General features: G+C 41.5%; 1 protein-coding gene across 1 annotated transcript in view; it reads right to left on the bottom strand.

The window, feature by feature from the left end:
* Positions 1-5,786, bottom strand: part of NINJ2 (ninjurin 2) — a 46,989-nt gene extending 41,203 nt beyond the window's left edge. Inside the window, 2 exon segments of the mRNA XM_026070428.1 lie at positions 5,633-5,689; positions 5,691-5,786. Coding sequence (XP_025926213.1) covers positions 5,633-5,689; positions 5,691-5,786 — 153 coding nt within the window.
* Between the last annotated feature and the right edge of the window lie 17,224 nt (positions 5,787-23,010).

Below are 23,010 nucleotides of genomic sequence, written 5' to 3'. Positions count from 1 at the left end.
TCAGACTCCTACCCTCAGTAAGATGTTGCTACTTTTCTTTCCACCCCTCATCAAGGTGGAGTGGTAGGGACCAGATTAGTCGCCAGTGTAAGGCCACTGATTACCCTGGGATAACTCCAGGTATATATTTCACTCCGCATGCCTCATTTACTCAAATACCCTAAAATCTGGGGTCCACTTTCTCAAGTTGAGAGACTACTGCCCTTCTGTTTGGAAAGGGCATAAATGAACTGTTGGCCCTAAGCGGGAATGCTGACTGTGTCCAGGTAGAGATGGCAGGAGGAATGTATAGGGTAGAGGAGAAATGCCACATCTGACTAGAGAACAAAGAAGCAATTAGTAATGGCTATAAAAAACATCTCCTTCTTCTCAGTGTGCTGTCATCACGCTTATCGGCCTTCTAGTGTTAGTGTTATATGTTTCCTGGGAACTGTGTGGGTAAGGCTTGCAGACTGGCGAGTCCCTGTGATGGGGGGGAAGTGCATAGGCTCATTCTCTCCCCCAAGTGCAATATCATATTTCACACCTGTCTTCTGACTGACCAAGGCACACTGAATCTTTGTCTAACCCTCTAGCTAGCCCTATAAAGACTTTGCTCTCAAATTTTAATCCTAAATCTTGCAATCCAAGTACYTCTACTGCTGGCGACATCCACCTTTGGGCTGCAGCCTGACCTTCAGCTAATTGATCTGAAATGAGTGATCTTGCCACTTCCCCACACGCTTTCCTGGCTGCACAGTCCCGCCCTCCTGGGTGCTGGTGTTGGCACTTGTCTGATCCTCACAGGAACCAGTTCAGGACTGCAAACCAAAAGAAAACTAACCCTACCCAAAAGTGATTAATTTTCACACAGTTTAGCTCTCTGAACTGACTTTGCCAGGGCGATGGGAATGCGACAGCCAGTGGAGTGCACCACTGGGAGTGGGAGGTGGGATCCTTTTTCAGGGGCTCTAGCAATTGGATCTGTTCTGTTATAAACATGGTGAGATAAGTTCCTCCAGCTCTTGATGGCTGAGTTGCACACACTCTACAGGGATGACACAAGAGTGTCTCTTTCTGAACTACTTGAAATTTTCATAATGAAAGGCTCTCTCTCAACACAGAATGTCATTATCCAAGCACAAATTATACAAGCTATCCCAGAACCCAAACAACACTACTGAAGCCCTCTGGGACAGAGACACTGCTTGGTTTGTAATGTTAGATTGCCACTGTGCTATGAAATGGCTGAATGAGGGTAAAGGTCCTACAGCACTAGAAAGCACAAGCTGGCTGTTGCTCCAGAGGCAGACAAATATGTGTCCAAGCCAAGAACTTGTAAGCACATCACAGCCTCAAGGCACATATTAAAGTCACACAAAAAAAMCCCAAAAAACAGAAAAACAGAAGTCTAACCCAGTTGTGAACACACTCACTGCATTCCCTCATCAGGACTAGTCTGAAAGTGGGATGTGGGAGATGGAATTTACAGTGGTAAGTGGGACTTTCCATTTGCTTTGTGGGCGTTTTGGAAAAGTCCCCACTCTCAGGTCTATAACTGCCTGTCTAAAATCTTTCCGTTGTAGACCTGGTCAAACTAAGCACTTGTAGTAAATTATTCAATGATTTAAAAATTTTTTTTCCTTGCAAGTTGCTTGTAAACCTGTCTTGATTTCTGCAGATGTACTTTGCATTCAAAGTATTCACCAAACAACTTCTGCCAGCAATTTTCAGTGTAGGATCTGTTTTCCAGAATGATTATTTTATCTATTTRCTCTTTCTACTTTTGGTGTATGAATGAATCCCTAAATGGTGAGGTATTATTTCTGCTCTCATCCCAGAGGATCACAAATTTTTAAGCCAAAGAGTAAACTAAAAAAAGAAAGAAGTAACAAACAACATATAGTCTCCTTTGCAATATGAATATGGATGACATTCATCCAGTGAACATTCTTTAAACATAACACCCATTTATACAGAACATAACACCCATTCATGAATAGGAAAATACAGAAATACAAACCTAATAAAACTCAGGCACCATTTCGAATCAACCCCAATCTTTGCTCCATTTTGCAATATTCATCTGGGGTTCTGACAGATTTAGCTGTGGTAATGTGTGAGTGTTACTGATTTCAGCTGTCCACACACTTCCCCCTGGTTACTGCTACTGTGGTGGGAGTGGTAGAACGGATGTTGTCTTAGTTGCTCCCATTCAAAGTCTGGTACATTAGTTTAAATCACCAATGAAACAGGGTTGTGTTAAGATGCCAGATCGTGAACTGCAGCAGCTGAGGCATGCAGTTAAACAGATTTAATGGCTCTTTTGCCACTGAAAAGAGTCATCCTGTATGGCTCCCTCCTCCTCTATCCCCCCCTGCAAATGTCTATGGAAAGGGAGGCGGTGAGAGTCAGGGGTTATAATAGCATGAAGTAGTGCAGATCAATCAGCTAGAGCATGCCTATCAAAGCCATTACTCTAATCTAATTTGTAAACCTTTATTTCCTGAATTAAAAAGGGATAGGTATCTTGTTGGGTTTTTTTTATTTGTTTCTACCCCAAATGTGTTTTTCCAGTCCCAGCTATCTCAGGATATACTCTCCTATATCTCACCAGATTACTGGTCTACCTGCTTTGGTTTCTTGTCAATGGAGATGCTTCATAGAGGAAGGTGAAACTTTCACTTGGAAGTCATAAATAGAGATGTCTGGTAAGAAAAATACATAATTCAAAGTAATTCATGTTAAAGTCTTATCTTTTAATAAGTAAACTAATCTTCTTAATTCAAAAATTTTAATTCAAGTTAAAGTTTTATCTTTTGTTTTAGCACTTGGCTAGCTGGTGTAGATCTGGTGAGACTGCTCTACTGCCTTGTGGTTTTTTTTTCATTTCAGCATCATTTCCTTTTAGCATCTCTCTGTGCGCAGTTTGAGGTTTTCTTAGCCTTCCTAGAAGTCAGAACTGTAAAACAGAGTCCATTGAAACACACTGAGCAAGAGAATTTTTGTGAGGGAGGAAGTATATTAATGTGAGCTAGTTCTTGCTGTTAAAAAGCGGTCCTAGCTCTCACTCATGAACAATTGGCATATTTTCTTTTCTAATGCAAAATATCACTTGCATTCTGGTCAGTTACCATGCTAGTGCCTGTAGGGAGCTGAAAAGGGTATTTATTTTTATCTTGCCATTGGCCTATGAGATTTGAAAGTACCTCTTTTAGCTTGCATAACTGTAAATATTGTTATTGGTCATAATATTTCCTGACCTCTTCTCAATGCTTGCTCCAATACTTGATGTTCTGACCTGCTCCAGGAGATGGTAAATTCCACAAGCTGACTACATGCTGTGTGAAGGAGTGGCTCCTGTTATAGAGACTTTTAACTTTGCTTAGTGAGCTCTTGTTCTCATGTTTTGGGATGAGCCAAAACATCGGGGGCTGATCAATTCTCCTTAGAGCCTTCCTAAATCTCATCCACTTCTTCTAGCTCTTTCCTATGCCTAGGCTAAAGGCTCATATTTTCATTCTCTTGTTACCTGTCAAACCTGGACATGTAAAAGTTGTATAAAAAATGCTAGTAGGTGCTGTGCAACTGTTTTGGACACAAGACCCACTCCCCGTAAATAAAAACTCTGATTTCTGTATTGTACCATAGTTCCCATGGCTGTTTGTGCTGCTCCATACAGGAGCTCTTTCTGAGCAGAGCCACACGTTACCGCCCCAGAGCGGGCAGCGCGCATTCCCGCAGGGCTGCTTATAAACCCACAGCTGGAAACTCTCAGGAAGACACCTGCTCCATGTTCAGGGACTCAGCAGAGGCTTTGAAACGTACTTTCAACTGAGAGACTTGTTGCAGCTCTGTGGTAGTATGTAATGCTCTTTCCCTCCCTTGCCAGCACCGTATATTTCCTGGTCATAAGCATGCAGGAATCTGTGTGTATTTGCCTATATTTTGTATTTTCTAGTGGCTTTGTGAAATTCCTGTAAAGTGACACAAGGAAAATCTCAGTAGAATGATTTTTCTTGTGGGAACCTGTGTAGAGGTGGATAGAAACACCTCACACCTTCCTGCTCTAGAAACATATATGTATGCTCTTTTTAATTTTTTAATTTTATAACTCAAGGAACTGCTGCCCTTTGGGGCTTATTCGCTTTTGCTGAAGATCTTAACTTTTGGCTGAAGATACTGAGGATCATTTTTGGCTCTTCATTTAACCTCAGGAAAGAGAAAAGTCTGATTGCAGAAAAAAGTAAAATCCAGATTTTTCAGAAGCTTATAAGCATTTTAATCAATGGAATTGATTCTTTCACCTATGAAAACTGGATTACAAATCCAACATAGACCTGAAACTTTTTATTCTGTGGAAAGGTTTAAAATATGAGGAGTTAACCTGGGTTTTTATTAAACATAATTTTCTTGTCCCCTCTGCCCACCATCCCCAATTCCTGACATACAGATTTCTATATATTTTCCCATTTTAACTAGTTCTAGGAAAGTCTAGCTTCTCTTTTTCTCAATCCTGAATAGCAACCATTTTCACCAACTGCCAAAGCTACCTATGTATTTTCCTTGGTTATCCTGCCTCTTATCTGAGCACAAGTATTCCAGGGTCTTAAAAAGTGTGCTATGCACCTCATATCTCAGCTGAGGTAACCCTGCCTCTTTCTCCTTACGATATGCAGGATCAGGAAGCCTAGCCCTTTCTTTGCAGTCTACTTACCCACCTCTGGGATAATTGTCCTGATTATTTCCTAGGGCACAAATCTTTCCATTTTAGTTTCTCTGAAATGGGCCAAAGAAATAAAAATGGAGACCATCCCAAATGGACTTCCCCACTTTTGCATCTGAGGATGTTAAGACCATTACGGAGAGAAAAAAACAGCTACAAAGTTTGGACGGTGCTGCTGACTTTCCCAGGGCTGGAAGCCGTGCCCCAGGCAACGCTTTGCCTTCTCCCCTTCTCCAGAGTTGTCTGAAGTGCAGATCTGGACTTTTGAACTTCTGAAGTTTGATTCCATTTCAGTTCTAACAGTTTCTCTTTCCAAACCCTTGGGTAGTTGCCCTTTCCTAGAGCACATGCTGAGCACAAGAAACACCCTTCTCAAAAAACACAAACACTCAGAAGAGGAACACAGAGAACTGAAAGAGCTTTATCAAGTTTTGTTTCTCTATAAACCCTGCATAGGAAACCCTGGCCTCTGCGCGCCCTCAGCATTTGCTGTATTTATTTCTTCTTCTCCTCCCCAGATTGGGAGCACTTTTTGCCAAACAGAGAGAGGCTTTGTGAGATGAGGAGCAGTTCAGATTTTTGTAGCTCGTAAAGTCTGTGCTGCCTCCTTCTGAGAGCTGAACACCAACTCTTGCCCCTGCTTCCCTCCTTCTCCAAGAAAAAGCAGCTCGTCTGAGTAATCCCCCTCTTCTTACCCCATCCCATTCAGGAAAAGGCTCATAACAGCTCCTGGCAGAACAGAGCAGAGATCCCACCACTAGCTTTTCTTCAAAGGCAAGCAGTGGAAATAAGCAGCACTGAGTTTTCAAGTGAAATAGGCTGCCAAAGCTGAGGCGCGAGTGACAGGAGCGGTGGCTATTTCCCCAGCTGTGGGGATCTTCCCTCCCACTTTTCCCTCCCATGGGTATTTCCCCAAGCTGGACTCACTTGGAGGTTGATGCTCTCCCCTTCTGAGGCCATCCTTTTGCCCTCGGGTCTCTCCCTCCACAGACAACGCAAGTAGCCGGGAACTCTGTGCTCGCGGAGCCTCTCCAGTCGCTGGACCAGGAAACGCAGCTGCTGGAACAGACCCACTATTCATCTGCCAGCTGCCGGCCGCCCGCTTGGCATCAGCTGGGGGGCGAGAGAGGGGGTGGCATGCCAATTCTTCATTGTCCGGGCCGTCCGCGGAACAAGCATCCCTCTTAGACTTTCCATGACGGTTGTCTTCATTACGCGTCTGCGCTACCTCGCAGTGTCCAGCTGAGCCCCATGAGCTCACTTGGGCTGGGACTTGGTGATGCAGCTAGTGTACCAAGACGTTCCTGGCATAGGCTGCACAGCCGTAGTAGTGATCCCGATCGCTCTTCTCTCCCCAGCGCACATCAGAGCTACCCTGTGCATACAGATGAAAAAATAACAGTTGAAGAGATTAAGTCCAGAAAGTTATGCCTGCTAGCTGCTGCTGCCTCAGCAAAGATGTTAAGGCTAAAAAAAGTTTCCACTTTACTCTGTTTATAGACACTTGTTCTCATTTTTTTCCCCAGCCAAAATGCCCTTCCTTTCCCCTCCTCAGCTCTTTTTTTAGCTTGAAATTTTTACGGCCCATCCTAGCCTGAAGCAAATCTTGCTTTCTGCTTAAGCTGAAAGGAACTAAAAATGACACTAGAATGGAAATGTATGCAGCCAGAATCAAGTTGCAGCGTAGGAAAATAAGTTGGGTGGAATCCTCAGGCAATAAAAATCAGTGTGACTCTCTAGATTTCAGAGAAACTCTGCTACTTTGTACTGCCTGCAGATCAGATAGGCTTGCCTGGCTTTTTGAAGAACAATTTTTGTGGTCACAATAGCATAGAAAATTTATGGTGATATATTCTGTTTAAACAGTTTAGCCAAGTGCATGTCCTAGTACTTCAGCCTTATGAAAGGTGCTGACACCTCTGTCAGTGGAAGATGCTGTCTCATTGATGCTTCCCAGCAAAAGGCCTAGTTTTGCAATAATACCAGTGCTTAGTACTGCAGCTTCATTTCAAAGTCCTAATGATTTTAGCCTCCCTGCATTCCTCTCAAACAGCTAGTATTTTTTATTCCTTATGGATGGCTGAGTTGAAGCAGCGAGCTGTGTGTAGTAACCGGGCTAACGCTGCACAGAAAAGCAGGGCTAGGACACAGCTCATTTGCTCCTTAGGCTGTGGCTCCACAGCAGCATAAGCCAATGGTGGTTAAGGATGCTGCAGTTTTGCCCAGCCCAGCCCTCACCTCTGGCCTCTTTCCTTGCACTTGCATCAATCAGGTGGGAGCTGATCCAGTCAAATAACTAACCTGGAACAAGGAAAGGGGCAGACTCACACAGCTGCTACTGAGAAGGGCTTCTGCTGCTGTGCAKTGGTCCTTTGCCCCATAACTCGTGTTTGCACAGTGGGTCAAACCTTCTAGCACTGGGGAGGCAATAACAGTTTTGAGAGATCCTTTCACTCCTCCGGCCCTTGGGCCATGCAGAGGTGATGGCTGCTCAGAGACACAATAACAAAGTGGCGATGACAACTCTTCTGGTGAAAAGATAAAACAGAATCATCATTTGGACTAAATCTGCCCCCCTGGCCAACAGCTAGACATCCACTCTAAACAAACAACTTTCCTCCTAAAATATAAAACAGAAGCTACACTACCTGGCTTCTGTATTTTGTAATGTTTTTCTAAGGCAAACAGTTCTTAGATTTATTGTAATCTTCTTCTGAAAGAAAACAAGACAAAAAGATTTTGGTTCTCTTAAAATATAGTCACTGCTTGCTTAAGTTTCAAGGAGGTTGATTTTACAGTCATAATGAAAGCCACCTTTATGGCTCCTACACACGAATGAAAATTAAGATTCCTGTTCCTTGTTATCACTGAAGTGATTGTTGTTTGAATCCTACAAGGGAAAGGGAGGGGCAAACGCAGGCTGCTCACTCCTACTCTTCCACACCTGATGGGCTTCTTTTTTTTTTTTTTTTTAATGTAAGGAGCATTTAAACCAAAATGCAGCTATTACCTTCTGCTGTTGTTGACTAGACATCCTGATGGGAATCTATATGTTAGCTAATAACTCCGTGTAAGTACGTTATTGCAGAGATGCTAATATAGATAATTACCTGCTTTAGTTTACTTTTCTTAGTACAGTCTATAAAAAGGTGCCATGGTTCATCAGTTTATAAATAAATGTTGTTTATTAATGGGTAATTTATACTGGGCGGGTGTTTGCTGTGTTTGTTAAAGCCGCTGTTGGTAGTTCATGTTGTGCAGGTTCTTTGTGAACAGGTTTCCAACAAATGACCCGTGAAGTCTGGCCAAAGCTTTTCTGTCCCTAGATGTGCCATAAGCATCAAAACAGGTCCAAAATATCTTCTAGTGGTCAGATGGGAATGAAGTATCTATCACTTTATTTACTAGATAAAAAAATATTACCAGTGCAGTAATTTCACACAAGACCACATGATATATAACAATGTTCCTTTTTAAGCTAGTTTTACTTAGTACTTTATCTAAATGAGCTAGTTTTACTTAGTACTTTATCTAAATGCTATGTGAGGTTTTTTTTTTTATGCTCTCCAGAGAGGTATTGCAAAGAGTACTAATCTTTCATGGTGTCCTCAGAAAACCTACAGAAATCAGGCAAAACTTACAGTAACCCTTGTGTCCTTCTAGACACTTAAATCAAACCAGGCTCCCAATTCCCTCTCCCAAGATAGCATGAAAGAGTCTTTCTGCAAAGTATATTAGTAGTAATGGCTGTATCAACCTCCCTTGGAGTGTCTGGAGCCAAACACATTAGAATGAAAAAACTTCAAATGATAAAATGTCTCTTGGAGTTTGTTTGTGTATGTCATATTAATAGCAGAGCTCAGAACCTGGAAACGTGAGAAGAGAGGGAAGTGGGTTTATTTTAACTTGAATTGTAATAACTTCCCAAGAAAAGAAGGAATGCCTCAGTGAAGAAGTAAGTAACAGAGATGTACTTACTATTAAATCTGATTACAAAGAAAACAGACTAATTTTTCAAACTATCTTTCCAGTAATTGTTAATTATGATGTAAGAAAGTACCATTGTAATGGTCCAAAGATTAAGACAGAAAATGCAGCACAACTTCTAAAAGAGATTGTGTGACATGAGTGGCAGCACTCGCTAGTTTTAGACTCAGTGACCCCAAATTTTCCTCTAGTCTGTGTTTATAAAACATGAGACAAGTGGGAAACCTCCAGAACTGGCCGTTCTAATGGATGTTGCTGTGATTAGAGATCATAAGGATTCTTTTTAGTAATACCTAGTAGAGATGGATGGGGAAAGAGCATATGGGGAGCAGCATTTCTTGAAAGGAGTGTGAGGAGCATCTAGGTCATGAAAGATGCCATGAAAGAAGAAAAGTATCTGATTTTCCCTTGCAAGATCAGCTTGCACTGGTTGAGTGCAGAGGAGAGGCTTTGTGGGGCAGCCGCCCTCACTTGGGAGGAGGGAGGAYGGCAAAGCTGTTTATTTCCACCCCCATCCTGTTCCCTCCTGTATGCCAGCCAAAGTGATTGTGCAGCCACCCAAGAAACCAGACAGAAGAACTAGGTCCAGCCGGAAAAAAAATTGCCAGGCTATTTTTCTGGCTGGGATCACTTCCCTGACCTGGTTCTGCACATAACTGCATGAACGCTTATGCTGGCAGTAGGGAGGGAGCCAGGCGGGAAATGGAAAAAGAGGCTGGGAGTGGTTAAGGGTCGGGACAAGCCGGTTCAAGCAGCATTGCTGCTGAATGTGTAACCACAGCATTGCAGTGCTGGTGTCACTGGTGGGACTGGCCTCTGCAAAGGGGGCATGGGAAGGAAGAGCTGAAATCCTCGGGCCACGGCATGGGCCAGTAGAGATGGCTGGTAGCAGAAAGTAGGCCATGCTGTTCGAAGACTGATGGAAGAATTGCTCTTGCCCACCACTCTAAGGTATATTGTGGTGCTCCAGAGAGAACCATAACCAGGACCACAGGAGTTTCTGTAGGATAACTACACTTCTAACAGGGCAAATGACAGGGCAACTTCACTTCTTAACCTTTCCCATGACTTGATTTTTTGTGTTACAAAAGTGGTCTTGTGTTTGGTTTGGTTTGTTTTTTTTCTGAGACCCCCTTTCTCCCCTCTCTAATTCTGGACCACCTCTTTACTATATCCAGAAGGAAAAAGTGTGTGCTACTGATCCATTTTTGGTTGCATTCGCCTTATTTTCTGAGAGGACATTAAAAGAGCTTGACTTGTTTAGCCTTATAGAATGAAACCCAAGAGGAATACTGCTGCCACCTGTGCATACACTAAGCAGGATCACCAGAGAGATGGAAGCATTAGTGCAAAAACTAATTAATAAACTGGCTGAGAAAAAATTCTGGGTTAGAAATAAGAAGGTTCTTGGCTGCCTAAGTACTGATGTTCCAGAGGAGCCAGCCAGTGAGAGTAGCAAGGACAAGGGATCCAATCAGACTTAGGATGGAGTTTGCTCAGTTTGTGGAAAGGATTATCTGATATGGCTGCCTGTCGCAGCCACAGACTGAACCTGCTAACCCAGTAAGTGCTTTCTTGTGTCAAGTCCCACTTCCTGTATTCCACTGGTGGTTTTCCTTGAAGATCACAGCTCAGCAATATTGTAGTGCATGACACTGCAAAAGCAAAGGCAAGTGATTAGGTAGCCAAAGGCCCTTTTTTTTTTTTTTAACTTGTTTAGGAGTGTTAGTCTTTCATGTCTTTCAGTGAATGGTAGGGTCCTAAACCCTGGTTGGCAAGACTTGTTTCTCCTTCTGTAGGAGAGAACCACAGAGAGTGTAATTTAGTGTTTGGAAGAGTAATAATCTTAAGGAAGGCTCTGAGGATTTAGACAACAAAGATGCAATTGAATTGGAGTAAGTATACTTCTAAAATTCTCCCTGAGAATGATATGTGAAATGAGAATATGTGAAAACTTACTTAGACAATGAATTGTTAAATTATACAAAAACAAGCCTAAAGGGATTTTAAGGGGTTACCTAGTTCCTTCTTCTGCTCCAAGAGCAGTGGGTCATTGGTACCTGTCTAGTTAGCACAGATATTGCTCCAGCCTGCTCTGAAAGCATTCCAGTTGCAGAGAGTCCACCCACTTTGCAAGGAAACCTATTTCAGGGCTTCAGTATCACCATCCTTACTGTTAGAAATGGTTTTGCTAATATCTAATCAAAAACCTTCTTGATGCAATTTTAGCCTGTTATTCTAATCCTCTCCATGTGGGAGAGAAAGATTATTTCCTTCCTCTTTGCTGGAGCCGTTTACATTTTTGAGGACTGTTATCATGTCTCTGTTCAGTCTTCTCTATATTTAAGAAAACAAAAATTCCTTCACTGTTTCCTCATAGGTTATATTTCACAGATCTCTGATTGCTCTTGTTGCTCTCCAGACTCTTTCTAGTTGAGGTATTGGAGAGTTTTGCATTGCTGGCAGCCTGCATTCACTTATCACAGGTGAAAGTGGTCATAGGGGGTGCAAGCTAATAGAGAAATAATATTCTGTGTGTTTGGACTGGTAGTAGGAGTCTGGGGCACAGACTGTAATTTTTGTAGGGTCTGACTCAGAGTGAATATTCTGTCCGTCCCTGAAAGAAAAATCACTGCTTCCAGCCCGAAGGCCAGGATAGATGCTAGACAAGAAAGGGATTCTTTCAGCAGTGCTCAACTTTTTAAAAAGTTGTGGTAAAGCACAGTCAGGGAGTGAGAATGGAGTAAAGGTGGATCAGGCTGTAGGAAGCCGAAGGTCATCTCCTGAGCACCAGCTGAAGTTCATGTAACTAAGCAGCTACTGACATTTTCCAGCAATCTGAGCAGCCCGGTCTTCACTTTGGTTCTCTGCTGAAGGATCTGGAGTAGTGAAACCACATCCCATTTGGAGAGTAGTTCTTGAAGATTGAACGCTGTTTTCTAGATGTTAGGTTGTTGGATTTTTTCTTCCTTAGACAAACACCTGTCACTGGAAATGCAGATTAAGAACATTAAGTAACCACAGGCCTGGCAGGAGAAAGTATCACTCACGAAATAGGGAGCACAGTCAGACTACAGCCTAAATGGCACTTCCTTGAATTCTTTGAGAAGCAGACAAAGAACTCAGTTGTCAATCCTTATCTTGTACAGGGCAGGCATGTGAGGTTAAAAAAAGGTTATGTGCATTTCAATATACACCCTCTTTTCTTTAACACCTTAGCCATAGCATATAGAAGTTAGAGGTTGCTTCATGCTCTCTTTTAGTCTCTCTAGTTCAAGAACAACAGTGGGTCAGGACACGTGCACACACCCCTGTTACATGATCACTGCTACAAGCATGGTCTTTTAGAGAACTATCATAAATTCTTTCTTTCTGAGTCCTACAGTGATTACCAGAACATCTTCAGTGATAATTCTGAACGTAAAACTTACTGCTAAATTTTCCTGTGGATATCTCTACTGACTTCAGTGCTTACTACCTTGGTCCATATCTGCCTTTATCTTCAGCAGTGTTTCATAGCATTGCTGTGCCTGGCATCTTTGAAAACCATTTTCCAGGGTAAAATTTGAAAACTTTAAGACTCCCCTCACATGCTTATTTACTTTTCTTCTGGAAGTCTCCTCTATATTTGACCTGTGGAAAACGGGCAGAATATAGATCTGTTCTCTTTCTTATCGGTACTCCTCCCGGTGTGCCTGAGTCTCCTGGAGTCTTTCCTGAATCTAACCCTGGTAGCAGAGCTTGCCACGGACACATTTTGCATGCTGTGAATGAACTTTGCAAAGTCCCCTACACGGCAACAACATTTCACCTTTAAGTCACTTTCCTTAGAGTCTAGAATGTGAAGCTCAAACATGATCTTGGATTACTCTTACTCAAATATTCAGAATATTCAAATCACTGCCATTTGCTTCAGTAAGAGTTGAATACGTTTTGCAGAAAATGAACAAACCCTCTGAAAGGAACAAGTCCTAGATTCCCTCTCTTGTACTCTCCCTCCTTCCAGTGCCCAGGTCTCCATCCCACCCATCTCCCTACTCACTCCTGCAGAGAACTGACCCAGCAGTAAACTGAGTGGTAGATCTGGAAACAGTATGTTAATGGCATTCCCTTCTGCTGCCTTTGTTTATTCCCATCTTAATGCCACACATATAAAAGAAACCCTCAGACTCACATACTCTCTCCCTGCCCTCCTGACAAAGTCCCCAAATAAACCTTGAAACACACTATCAGTTGTAAAACCTCTAATCGATGAAAGACACAGGAGCTAGTAATATGAAACCCTTTGCCTCAAGATCTTAGTGCTTCTTAGTGAACTTCAGTCTTTAAGGTCAGGTATTCTAGCTGCTGCTTGCCCTGATGTTCACTGAATACAAAGTCAAACAACAGCAAGCCTGAGTAGGTTATTTCTCTGTTTACAAAGCAAGCAGTATACTGATTCCTGGCAAAGTGGACTTTAAAAGGGCATCCTGATGTAGGAAAAGTACTAGAGGACAGTAGGGAAAAATAGGAAGAGACTTCATACCTGGAATATAGTCCTCAATRGGCTGCTTTGCCTCCAAGTGCTGATGAACTGCAGACAACTCAACAAGCAGTCTGGGAGGTAATGAAAGATATCATTTGCAAAGAAGTATGTTAAAAGCAAAGTATGAAGCATGTGGAGGACAGCTAAAGTCAGTACCTCCTGCAAAGCTCCTTTAAATCCACAGAAAGTCATCTTGTCTATAGTGAGCTTTAGAGCAGCTCTAAAGGGAGACAGGAAGGGAAGGGTAGATTCCACCACTATTTGAAATAGGAGGGAGAATGGGAGGTAAAAATGTAGGTACAATGAGATGAAATTAAAACAGCAGTACTTGGCAATTATACAAAATTTATTCCATTTTGGCATCATGTCTCTGGGAAGCAGAAGGCCTGTGTTTTCATGATAGTCCTAATTTGATGTGATTTAGCCCTTGGAAGCATGCAGCAACAAGAGAAAAGAATTGATCTTACAGTGGAAGGTGGTATTAGGAAACTTAATGCAGCTGTTGTATCTCTGTCTTCAATGTCCTTTTGYTTCCCCACTGCTGGATTCCAAGGGGAGACAGAATTTTCAGCCTCAAGAATGATTTCAGCACAGTCATTTATTGACACACCATCTAGGATCTCCCAACAGCAAACAGCTGATTAAGAGGTTTTAATTTCTGGTGTCTTCAAACAGTTTTGCCAATAACCAGCTGAGAACTGTTTCCTGTTTAAAGGCAGTCTATTCAAATTAAAATGCCATATGTTACAAGTGCTGTTGTTATGACAATGCCTAAAGCCAACACTAGAAATACAAAGTGCAATGATGTATATTTTTAAGAAGGTAATGTTACTGAAGACTTTGTGTTTAACACCTTATCCAGTCCTCCCTGAAGTCAGTAGAAAGACTTTCTGTGGCTTTAAAGGATTCAGGATCAAGCACATACCAGTCCATTAAATAGGTGCAAAATATACATCTATTTGCTCACAAACTACCTTTTTGTGCTGCAAATTGTAAATCAAAAACTTGTGCTTAATCTGCTTTGACAGGTACCTTGCATCATGTGGTGCAGACACAAGAGCTAGTAAAAATGTTTTTGCTTTAACTTTGTCACTTCCACAGCATTTGTGACATTTGTGCAAAGCCCTTTTAAGGATCCTATGCAGTAAAGTTTTCTAGTGGAATGAGAGAATTTCAGCCCTGACAGTGAGTCTTACTCGATGAAAATCACTGGTCTCTACAGTTTTGATTCTGAACCAGACACAAGTATTTCATTGGTGTGGTTCCAACGGTTTTGCTGGAATCCCTCTGATTTACACCCATATGAGATCAGCATTAGGCCCGAGTGTTTTCATTTTTCATTTGTTATTCTTGGCCCTGGTGTACTTTTACCACTGTTGAATGCAATGTTCCTAAAACACCAGATGCGTCTCTGAGATGAGGGAATATTGCAAAGAAATAGATTATAGGGATTCACTAAACAAAGCACGGTCTTCTTTTGTCCCATAGTCTGAGCTTTTACACCACTGCAACTGTTTATTTGTGCAGGACTATTTCAGATTACAGTTGGGAAGTGAGGTTACAATCCTTCACAGTATAAGTACTTTTATTATAGCAGCTCCTTATCAGGATCATTGCGCTAAGCTCAATTCTAGCTTTTACTGGTCCTTGAATACACAACTGGTCCTTGAATACACAACTTCTGCTATAGATCTTGTACAAATTATAGATTTCTAATCACTTTTATGATATTTCAACCATGGTATTACTTACCAGTTCCAAAGTATTATGGACTTGATGAGGCATAACTCAGTTCATACCAGTTAAAACTGGTGGGAGATCCAAATCTACACCACCATATCCAGAGTTTCCTTTGATGTGGTAGGAGGAACAGCTTCACACCTGCAAAGTGCAGGCCACTCCAATCTTAAAAACAGCAAAGCATTAAACAAAGTGTTGAGCTTTATAGGTGCTCGAGTAGTGGGACCAAATGCCCCTTCTGCTCTTCAGCTGCTCAGCCAGGCCCTGTGTGAATGTGGAAGCCAAGGCTATGTGTGCTCACCTGGATTATTTTGTGCTCAAACTTGTGGCCTCACTATAGCTGGCTACTCACAAAGTTGTCTAAATGGTCTGAGGCTGTTTCACTGCATATGGGAGTTATCAGGAATTGTTCTCACCCATCTTGGTAAGTCATTCACTCTTGCCACTGAAGATCAGGTTGCAGGTAAAGGAAATGGATGAATGGAAAAGCAACCAGAAAGCATCAACATTGGTATTCTATTGTGTATTCCATCAGAAATTAGCTTTCAGTTTTTAAGGGTGAGCTGTTGCTAAAGGATTGTGTCTTTAATTAGTCTTTTGGGATGAGAAATGTTTTGAAACATTTCTTAAAGCACTGAGAGTCATGCATGCAGCAAGAGTAAGCTTAGTACTTCAGAGTCACATTTTGCCCTCATTTATACTGCCGTATATTTGAAGTTGGTCACTTCATGTCCAAAATTTACCTCAAATTAACACTGGTACAGATGATGCCAGAATCTACCCCAGTTAATGTCCACTTTCTGCTGCACCCACTAAATTGCATTAAAATGAAGCAATGGAAGCAAGATCCAGTCTTTTCCTCCATGTGCATGAAAACAAATATTGGTGTTTCTGTGCGACAGCCAGTCCATCCTGTTTGAGCTGTGAAACAGGGGTCTGCCAAGACAGAAGGAAGGGGAGAAAAGGTGCTACCTTTGACACCAGCCTTCCTTCACAGGGATACATAACTCAGATCCGCTGGCAGAAAGCAGAGATCTCGCGGCAGACACCTACCAGTGGGTTTACCTCAGTATCATCATTCATTATGTGTGTTTGTTCAGACACAAAATCTTTTTATGATGTACTATTGTTTTCTGTACACTGAAAATGCACGTGGTGTTAGTCCCCCTCATCCTAAAGGAAAAATTCAGTAGAAAACAGGGCTGGTAGTTCACAAGGCAGTACTTTGAGCCAATTTCCACAGTGGTATTTAGCAGGCAGTGTTTTGCAGGGTGGTGTCTTTCAGCTCAGAGATAAAACTAGGGACTTAACTAATTGTGTCACTTTTYGGAAAAGACTAAATCTTTCTTACCAGAAAACATCCTGGATGGGTAATTAAACCATTTCTGTCTAAAATTCCCTTTTAGTTTCACTAAGAAGTTGATATTCACTGCTTTATGCCTAGATCCCTTAAGTAATATATGCTGACTAAAAAACTGCCTTTCATCCTAGAGGTGGCTGAGTTGCAGGGAACAAAATGCTCTTTGTATATTTAGTAAATAAGCAGCTGGTGAAGTTCATCAGGTGCTTTGAGACCTTTGGATGAAAGATACAGTTTAAATGCCAGCCACTCCTTGGCAGGGGCATATGTAGGCTGTGGATGATGGGCAAAGTAAGAATGCTGGGAGTGCTGAAAATCTAATAACATAAGCTGGAGGCTTAAGGGAGCTATGTTTTCTCCTCTTTTCATACTCTATTTTTCAATGTTAAAAAGAAAGTGCATTTAAAAAAGGGTTTTATATTATATAAGTAACAGGTGTCAGAGAGAATCAAAAAACTAAAGTAATCTCTCTAGCCACAGTGCAAGATGAACTGTGGCTTTGAACAACTTCCCCTTTACACTGTCTTCCTTGGTGTACTTCATCCAGGACCTGAAGGGGCTGCTCCAGGAGCAAGAGATGACATCATATCCGTGCTCAGGTTTATTAGAGTCTGTTAGGGAGATGGCTTTGTGATATGGATGTTAGAGTGACAGGTGACTGAATGTGTGTGCTCCACAAGTTTTGAGGGCTTGATCAAAACTGAAGGTAATGGAAATATCCCTAGTGACTATAATGTAGTCCCAAAAGATTTMATTCTGCTACTGTGCTTGTGCAATTTAAAATGTTTGATCTTTATGCTGTAAAATCCTTCATTCCAGTAGGTTAACTATCCATCAGTATTTATTTACAAAGTGACTGGAACTCTGTTTAAGGTGGTAAATAAAATAAAAACAAATACATTTTATTTTTCAGCCCACCAGCTCGTGCTTAATTCTAAGTGAAATTCATGTCTTGAAAAGTGTCAGGTTGATGGCCCAGGCACCAGAGTCCTCCTTTTATCAGCAGCAGAACAAAGCCTCCTCCTTACCGATCCCTGACAGTACATCCTCATACTGAAGAGACTTCAAATGGCAGGCCCTCTAAGTCCTTGATCTGTCTGCCTGCCTCTGTTACAAAGGTGCAAATTTGTGATGGTACTTTTTCTGATATGCTTCTCCAGCAGAAGCTCGACTGGGAGTCTCAGATTGTCTCACAGAAAACAGTGCTGCCTAATACTATTATTCATTGGTGTTCTAAAAATAGACATAATTAGATTATAATAGCTAGAAACACACAAAAATGGTTTAGAATGCTAACAGTGTGTTTTGGAATAAGCAGGTTTTTTTCCAAATGAAATTTATCATTATGCTAGAAGAAAATTGTTCCCAAAGGAAAATTGTTTTCTTTTTTTCATTCACCCATTAACAAATATGAAAGGATTTTTTGGACAAAAAAGCCTGGACTGTAGAAGCCAAGAAATATGATAACAAAAGCATTTCTCACAAACATCACCAGTCTTGGGGAAACACCAACTGTGATACCTGATTATGTCAGGCATCTGTGACTGCCCATCGTGTAGGAGTTGCAAGGTCACCATGACCTAAACAGACAAAGAAAAATCATAGTCTTTTCCCAATATATAATCCATAGCAAACATAAAGTGTGTGTATGTGTGTGTGTGTGTGKGGGGGGGGATTATGAGTTAGAATGATAAGGTAGCCATTTGATTATAGACCCCTGACACAAGACTTCCAAAATCTGCTATTCAGACTATCAAATTTCATTCTGGCTCACTTCTATTTTTGTCTTTGTAGTAGAACTACTATTTCAGGAGCAGTTCTCTTTCCTTGAAAACTGATTTAGAGAGTTTCCCTGTCAGACAGCACCAGCCATCTGAATGAAAACAGCTTCCCTGGAAACTGGTATTTTACCCTGGTTACCTGCAGACATAGGCTCTGAGCCTCCAGTATCTGCTCCTTGCTTTGAAGTATCACAGCCRGGTGCTTTCAGTCATCACTGAAGGCTGCTGGCAGTGGGCATCCCCCAGGTGGTAAGGAGAAAAGGGAGGGAAGAAAGAGGAATAGCTTTACAAGCAGCTTGGATGCACTGAAACTGATAGAGGCAGGTCCCTGCTCTTTACCATCACAGGCCAGTCTTGCCTCTTGCCAGCTTATGATAATGAATACTATAGGCATTCCCCTGAAAGTGTCTCAGTTTAAGCTTTTTTCCATAATGAATTAAAGGAAAGGAATAATTCAGCTCATCAAATAAGAAAAATCCCTGTCATCCTTCAGCACAGGCAGAAGTGCCCATCAGATACCCTAGGGGAAGGGCTGCCTTTGTGCTGGGCTAGTCTCTACATCCATCCCTTTCCAAAGTATCACATCTACTCCTCCTTATTTGCATCTCTCATCTGAGAACCATACCCTCAGGCAGATTCCCAGCACCTGTGCATTTTTCATTAGGGAGCTGGACCAGCTGCACTACCAGCTTCTTAGAGGGGCCAGTATGCCCTGCTATGAGCAGCACCTGGGGGAGAGGGACAATGTGTCTTTCTACCAGCCCCAGATCAAAAGAGGGAAGTTGCCTTTTATCTTTCAAGAGCCTTGCAGCAGACATGAAGAGGGATTTATTACCCAGAAGAGAGAGTCATGTTGCTACCAGCAGCCCTAGGAGACAGAGAAGGATTCCCCTGGCGTGAGCAGCTTGCTCTGTGTTGTCTCAGGTGTGAAGCAGGGTGTGACAATGATTAGCTTTTCTTCAGAAGTGATGGGGAGAAAAAAAGAAATTCCATTCACACCATAGGATTTTTGGTCTTGTTTTGTTTTTGCTCCTGCCTAACTGTATCTGTCTATCTGAGTTGCTCCTGTATCCTAGCATGATGGAGATCCAATGGATAATAAAAGCAACTAGAAAACTGAATGGGAGAAAAGGAATATAAGGATATGAAATAGAGTACAACTTTTTAAAGAAATAATCACATTTTACACATACAGATTTCCCTCTTTACGCTTACAGGTTCCCTCTCAAACTAAAGGCTAGCAGACAGAAGCACTTTCAAGGAATAGGCAAAAATTTAAAAAAAAAAAAAAAATTGCACCAACCCACTAGTACCCAGCAAGTTGTACTCTAAAGGTGAATAAATACTGGCTAACAGCACAAGGACAACCCTAACTTTCTAAGGAAACCATACACTAGTCAGATGTTCAGTTTTGAAAATGCCATCTGTTAGTCCCCTGCACAGTGAGCTGCACTGATTTACTTCAGAAGTTACACAAGACTGGAAGCCTCTTGAGCCTGGTGCGCTCTGTACCAAAGTTCTGAAAACTTCTGGTTGCTTCAAATATCCCTTTTGTCTGAACTTTTTAAATTTACTTTAACTCTTTTCTACCTTTATAAAACATTTGTTCTCTTCTCAGTTCAAGCTAGGAATATCTCTGTAAAAGTCAATGGTGCTTGTCATAAAACCTGCCTCAGTGAAATGCTGTTTTTTTTTAAAAAAAATTGTTTTTCCAGCAGCATCGGCATTTCCTACTCCTCCCTACTCACCTCACCTTTTTCCAGTCATCTATTCTTTTGACTATTATTTTAAGTACACCAGTAACAATATTGATGTAAGTTCAGTCCAGAGTGCTTAAAATAACAGAAAACTGCTGGCAAACCCTTTTGCTTTTTTTTGTACTCAGAGTTGAACTGTTAGCACAACAGTTGATAGCTGATAATAAGCAACCCTATTGAGAAGAATCCTGGAACACTAAGCTATTTTTGCAGGCTGATCCAAAGTATAAGGAAGTTAATGGATGCCTTTATACTTAGGGCTCCAAGATTATGGGATGGTATCAGGTTTTAAGAGGAAGTATAATAAACTAATTGTCTGTAACAGATAACAGCAATTTGCAGCTGGATGGATATAATGTAGTATTCATTCTGGAATGTTTTTATGTGCAGGAAAGTAAATTTTTACTCCTTATAAACCTATTTACTAAGGAATTTAATATGAAAGAAAATCAATAATTTTGGAAGGATTGAATTCTTTAACTGGCATATTCTGCATACACACCTGAGAATTTGGTCCCTGATTGGAAGAGTAGTTAAAGAGTAGAGCAGGGTGTGCTGTGCAGTGTTGTATCCTTCCTGCAAAATTACCAGAAAAGACAAAGACATTACAAGAAATAAAAAACATTCAACACAACAAAAAGAATGAAACTGTTTTCAATTACATATCTGCTGCCCAACTGATCTCTGTAGGTTTGCATGGCTGTAGTGCACAAGAGTGATGTTTGCCCCAAAAGATCTAAAACAAGAGCGGGAGGGAATAGCTGATGACTAACAGGGAAGTTCCAGAGAAAGACCCTTATTAAATAAAGAGAAGTATCTACAGATGTGTACTTTGAAAATGTCGAATGACTGAAAATGAAAGTTAGTCAATAACTTTATGGAGAGAGGAAGCTCAGATGTTTAAGTCATTGCTGAGGCTGAAATAGCAAGCCTGAGACCTCGCACTAGCTGCAGCCTGTGCTACCCCGCAAACAGCCAGAAGGGGAGCTCCAGCTGAAAGCCTGAGAGTGAAAGACAACAATCGCTTGGAAACATTTGTGCCAAGAAGTATGGCTCCATTACTGCTCTCCCACTAATGCAGAGGATAATAGAATCAGAAAGACACAAGTCTGGAAGGGACCTCAGTAAGTCCTTTAATTGGTTTCCTGCCTGAAGGCAGAATCAACTGTACTTATGCTATTTCTAGTAAGTGTGCATCTAACCTGTTCTTGAAGACCTCCACCAACAGAGGCTTCACAAGCTCAGAGGAGACGAAGGTGTTGATGACATGCAAGGTGGAGTGGCAGGATGGAAAGTCAGATGGAGGTGGATAATCCAACCAGTTAACCAGGAGGAGCTGAGTAAAAGAGCAAGGGAATGTGATGAAAAGAAGCAAAAAGTGAAAAATCTCAGCCATAACTTCTATAAGAAAAATCCAAAGAACAGGGGGCGTAGGATGTGAAAAACCACAGTAAAGCTGTTTTCAGGACTTAGCTGAGGAAAACTGCAGTTCATTGGGGAAAGTTACATAAGAAAAGGAAAACTTGTATAGGAAGAAAGGAGAACTTGTGCTGGACTCCCTGGGCATTTTACTGATTATTTGTTTGTTTTTAAACTGTACTTTTCTTATTGTTTGACCAATGATCATGTGAACATTCATGTGATTGTTAACTTGAAGTCTCTGTAGATGCAGAGAGTGCATTCTGTGAATTGCTGTGGTGTAGTAGTTGTCGCTAAAGCTAAGAGATCCATGAGTAAGGGGTCTAAAGGGCTGTAAAGTATTTAAATGTTTCTGTATAAAGGTAAGACAATACAGTCAAATGTGAAAAACCTAGCTAGTGACACAAAGTCATTTCTTGGAGATCTGCCAAATAAAGAGAGGCTGTTGAATCATGGGAAGAACTTCTTCCGGAGATCACAAATTTTATATATATACATTTTTACAAGCAATTTGCATCTACTGAAAACAGTAGACCAGTAACAGATGAGGAGAGGAAAGGATGAGAGTGGAGGAGAACATGGAGGCTGAGAACTTTATCTCGTATAAATTAGCTTGCCGCCTGTACTAGCTGCCTTGACAACCTATTTAGGGATGGAGATAAATTGCAGAAGGGCATTCTCAGAATTTTGTTTAGATATTGAACACCTCTACAGTTCCAACGTGGTTCAAACAGATAAGGATATGACAGAAGGAGTGAAAGAATAGATGAAATTCTACATCTCAGGTTAAACAGGCTGTCCAGGTATACTATGTTGATGAGCCCTTCTAGCCTTTAAGTTTATGTGTCCTAGAAGTGCCCAAAACTGGTTGGTAACACCATTCTTGACAGCCTATACCTGAAATGGAAATCTCCTCAGATGAACAGTTATACTTCAGACACATCCCATCCCATCTAACCAGAGAATAGGTGGGTCTGAAGAGCCATATGGCCTTTGTTAGAATAGGAGACAGATGGAGATCATGAAGAGATTTAAAACTCCCTAAAAAGAGCTGAAATTACAGCACACAGTACGTGGCCATTCATTACCACTGGACGTACCGTTTTGACTCGGATTGCTCACACAGATAAAAATCCATGTAAGAGAGGGTAAATTAGACAGGATCTTACTAATGTGCTTTTCAAATACACACCTCAGCAGAAGTAAACAGACAGGCTGTATTTTAGAGAAACCCTGTATGTCTCTCTCAAAGGGATTGCACCATTAATCTAACTGTATGGGAGTCTGATACATTTATGTTAAAGGTGTCCCAAGCTAGACAATGATAAAAGAAGCTTGAAAATAAGGCTTATCTTACTTCCTAGAGAACAGTACTATGCTACATCATCAGCTCTGGGTGGAATCCCAATCTATTTGATGGTGAGATGACATAATGGTTTGAGCCTGGAATGACACTGAAGAACTGCAAGTGAGAAAGGACACTCTGTAGTATCTCTGTGCTGGGCCTTGGTCCCCCACCAGCAAGAAACTTCCTGTAATAGAGCTGTGCTCTGCACAGACAGGATAATAATGGTTGTTTTGTGGCAGGCAAGTAATGTTGTAGAATGCCACCCTTTGGTTCATGTATTAGATGTTGAATACATTATGCAAGTGAMGCAGAATTATGTGATCACTCATGAAATCATCCTTGAAGTAATAAGAAGCTTTAAGAGTGAGGTGGGATCTCTAACAACTTT

This window comes from Apteryx rowi, unplaced genomic scaffold, assembly GCF_003343035.1.
Source record: "Apteryx rowi isolate R43461 unplaced genomic scaffold, aptRow1 scaffold_31, whole genome shotgun sequence".
NCBI classification, from domain to species: domain Eukaryota; kingdom Metazoa; phylum Chordata; class Aves; order Apterygiformes; family Apterygidae; genus Apteryx; species Apteryx rowi.
The sequence above is the reverse complement of the archived record's forward strand: the minus strand, read 5'-3'. Positions and strand labels throughout refer to the sequence as shown.